At 30.7% G+C, this 3,831-nt stretch overlaps 1 protein-coding gene across 1 annotated transcript; it reads left to right on the plus strand.

The window, feature by feature from the left end:
* Nucleotides 1–258: 258 nt before the first annotated feature.
* On the plus strand, nt 259–834 carry LOC124891351 (wound-induced protein 1; the record flags this gene model as incomplete). Its single annotated transcript, XM_047403114.1, has 1 exon — nt 259–834. A coding segment is annotated over one exon (528 nt), but the record flags the coding sequence as incomplete, so codon positions are not given.
* Between the last annotated feature and the right edge of the window lie 2,997 nt (nt 835–3,831).

The raw sequence follows: 3,831 nt of genomic DNA on the forward strand, positions 1-3,831 counted from the left end.
GATTCATCGGTGATAATTCTCAGCGTATTATTTAGTTGATTAAAAACTTTGAAATCGAAACCATATAGTGCCACCGAACCTTTTGCAATAGTCCAACGGCATGATTAAATGAATTTATTTAGGATATTCATGTCCATATTGCCATTAAGTTTAGAGGGAGTGACCACCAACCTTGTGGGACACCAAATATCCTTAAATGATTCTTCTATATAAGGATCTTCCTTTAGCCACGCCATGTATCTACACAAAATTTCTTGAGTTCCCAAAGTTTGTGGATACCTTTCCCATTCCTTTTTCCTTTTAAAAATAGATCCTTCTATTTATGTAGATTCCGAAATAAATATGAACTCAGAAATAGATAACAAGAACAAGGGCATACTGAAAACTCTTTACAAGGCATTAGCATTTACATACGGTGACACTAAAATGCTCACCGGACTTATTGCCGATGACTTAAAATGGTGGTTTCATGGACCCCAGAATTGTCACTATATGATGAAACTGCTCACTGGAGAGCTATCTAATAAGAATTCTTTCAAGTTTAAGCCAAGAAATATAGATGCTATCCTTGTGATTGTTGAAGAATGGGACGGGGAAAAAGCTTATTGGGTACATATTTGGACATTAAAAAATGGTGTTATTACCCAATTCAGGGAGTATTTCAATACATGGCTTACTGTGACTGAGTTGAGGCCTATGGGCTGCGTACGCTCCACTACACTATGGCAGAGCCACCCATGTGACCTCGAAAAATGCTCATTGCCAGGGCTTATACTGGTAATTTGATGGTGGTGAGAGAAAGTGTCATATAGTACTATAGTTCATTAAGGAAAAGAAATCAAGGAGTGTTTGCCTACTTCCTTACTTAAAGTGTGAAAAAATGTTAATGTAAGATGTTTAGTGACATATCCAATGGACTATTTTCTTAAATATTGTGCTTTTTTATGACAAGGTATCCCACAACAATTATTACTCTAGTGAACACAAAGTAATTTCCGCTCTAGTGTAACGACCTGCTAATCATATAGGAAAGGTAAATGGAGCTAGGCAAGATTCGTGCGACAACCTTAACAAAGAAAACATAAAGAAAGTTATGAACATGAAACTCCCCATTTGGGTAATCCCTACTTAACCAACTCAGTCACCATTAACAGTTTGATAGAAATATTATCCTTATGAATTGTTGGTTAAACATGGGCATTAAAAATAACCTCTTAGGACAGACACGCGAAATGACATTTTTTTGGCCGCTTTTCGTGGCAATACCTTTGATCCCCACAAATGTTCAACATTATTTTGGTAGAGAGTAATTAAATATGTTTCCGTATAAAGTCCAAATTTAAGTGACATTAATAGGCGGAGTGGCAATCGCTATGGAAGTGACGTTATCGTTGACGATTAAAATTACGTAGCTTCGAATTTGTAAACAATTTCCCTTTGCCCCCTAAAATATAATTGTGGGGTCTTTTAGGAGTCTCCATGTATAAGTAATAAGTGTTTGGCACTTTGGTCTATTCTCAACCACCATGAAATTGTTAGGAAAAGTGTAGTGTCGTCTTCTCCATTTTTTTCCTGTCATAAAAAGTCATTTCTTGTTGTTAAGAGTCCGAAACCAAACTATGCGATCAAACTAAAAAAATACCAAACTATGCTTAATTCACATTTTTTGTAGTTATGCACAAATTTTTTAATAGCATACTACAAACGTCATCAGATTTTTTGGAAAGTGCATAACTCACAAAAAGTCTGAGTTATCCATTCTCGTTTTATCATAAATTATAATTTTTGTGAGTTATGCATTTATTTTAACATAACTCACAAAAATTGTGAGTTATCCATTCTTATTTTAACATAACTCACAATTTTTGTGAGTTATCGGTTTTTATTTTAACATAACTCACAAAAATTGTGAGTTATTCATTTTAACATTAAACAATAGAAAATGTTTCCGATCTTCAATTTAACATATAACTCATAAAAGTATATAACTCACCTTTTTTTGCAGTGACCTTATCATACCAACTTTTTTTCATGAAAACTAATGTAAAATATAAGTTTTTAAACTGTATAATGTAACCTTATACATATTATAAGGATGTCATGAAGACTATTATCTAATGTAAATTTTCTAATGTATAATGTAAATATCTAAAATATAGTATGACCATAAAACCAACAACGTATAAAAGTAATATCTAATGTAAACTTTGTAATGTATATATATATATATATAAATTTTTCTTAAAAGTAAGAAGATGCTCAACAATTATAAAAAGAAACAAATTAATGTCTATTGACACTTTTCCAGCCATATGATTAAAATAAGAAAAAATTATTGGGCTTAGCAAATATAAGAACTTAATTAACCCATCTAATCTTCAATTAATTACAATTTATAGCATAATATAACTATGTTGCCTCATTGTTAATTACAATTATAGCATAACATAACTATATTGTCCACTCGTTCACTATACGTTTCTTGTATTTTTTAATAATTTAATGAAAAAAAGTTGGTATGGTAAGGTCACTGCAAAAAAGGTGAGTTATATACTTTTATGATTTATATGTTATATAGAAGATTGGAAACGTTTTTCATTGTTCAATGTTAAAATGAATAACTCATAATTTTTGTGAGTTATGTTAAATAAAAATGGATAACTCACAAAAATAGTGAGCTATGTTAAAATAAAATGCACAACTCACAAAATTGTGAGTTATGTTAAAATAAAAATGAAAAACTCACAATTTTTGTGAGTTATGCATTTTCCAAAAAATATGACGACGTTTGCAGTCTGTCATTAAAAAAATTGTGCATAACTCACAAAAAATGTGAGTTAAGCATAATTTGATACTTTTTTAAATATATGACATATTTTAGTACATTTTTTAGTTTGATGGTATAATTTGTTTCTAAACTCTTGTTGTTACACTTCGTCATGCGCTTGCATTTTGCACTACTTTTCAGTCTAGGCATCACTTATTTATTGCAAAAGAAACCACATTTTTTCTTTTATTAGAGATGACATACCATAAAAGAACTGTCCAGTGCACTAAAGTTATTGTTATGGGTAGGGTTCAGGGAAGTGTCCGACCACACGGATCTATTATGCGCAGATCTTACGTTATATTTCTACAAGAGGCAATTTCAAAGACTTGAACCCATAACTTTCTTGTCAAATAATAATAACTTTACTAGTTACTCCAAGATTTCTCTTTATAACAAACATTAATATTTGTAATCAAAAAGAAAATATTAGGTGATAGAAAAAAGTAGATGGTGTGTAATCTTTCTTGGCATAATTAATTAATACACAAGTTATAGTATCTAAGATGAAGGAACAATAATCTCATGAAAAGTCATTTGAAGCAATTATAATCAGACATATTAAAGGGAAAAAGATCACTTATATCCTAGTAATATTTAAAATAGGTCAATTTTAGTCTACGTAACTATTTGACTTAAAAAAACTCATCATTTGTCAACTAACTCAAAAATGCCTCCAAACAAGTCAAATAATTGAAGAACATATACTAATGGTTGCTCAAAGATAGAGAGATTTGGACTGATCCTGTATACTTAATAGAACTGGTCCTTTTCCAAATAAGGGTTCATTTGCTATCAAGGCAACAAAAAATGCACATATTGCAATCCTAATGGATTGTTAATACTTGTATATTACTATCTTTTGATGAGGAGTGTGGTCCATCAATTATTTGGTTCAATGAATTGGGGATGTGATATACAACGTACGAACTAATCATGTATTTTGTTAAGGACAATATTAAGTCAATTTTCAATAATTGTCAAGTCATAACATTTTCTCGTTC

The sequence above is a fragment of the Capsicum annuum genome, unplaced genomic scaffold (assembly GCF_002878395.1).
Source record: "Capsicum annuum cultivar UCD-10X-F1 unplaced genomic scaffold, UCD10Xv1.1 ctg3441, whole genome shotgun sequence".
Taxonomy (NCBI): Eukaryota; Viridiplantae; Streptophyta; class Magnoliopsida; order Solanales; family Solanaceae; genus Capsicum; species Capsicum annuum.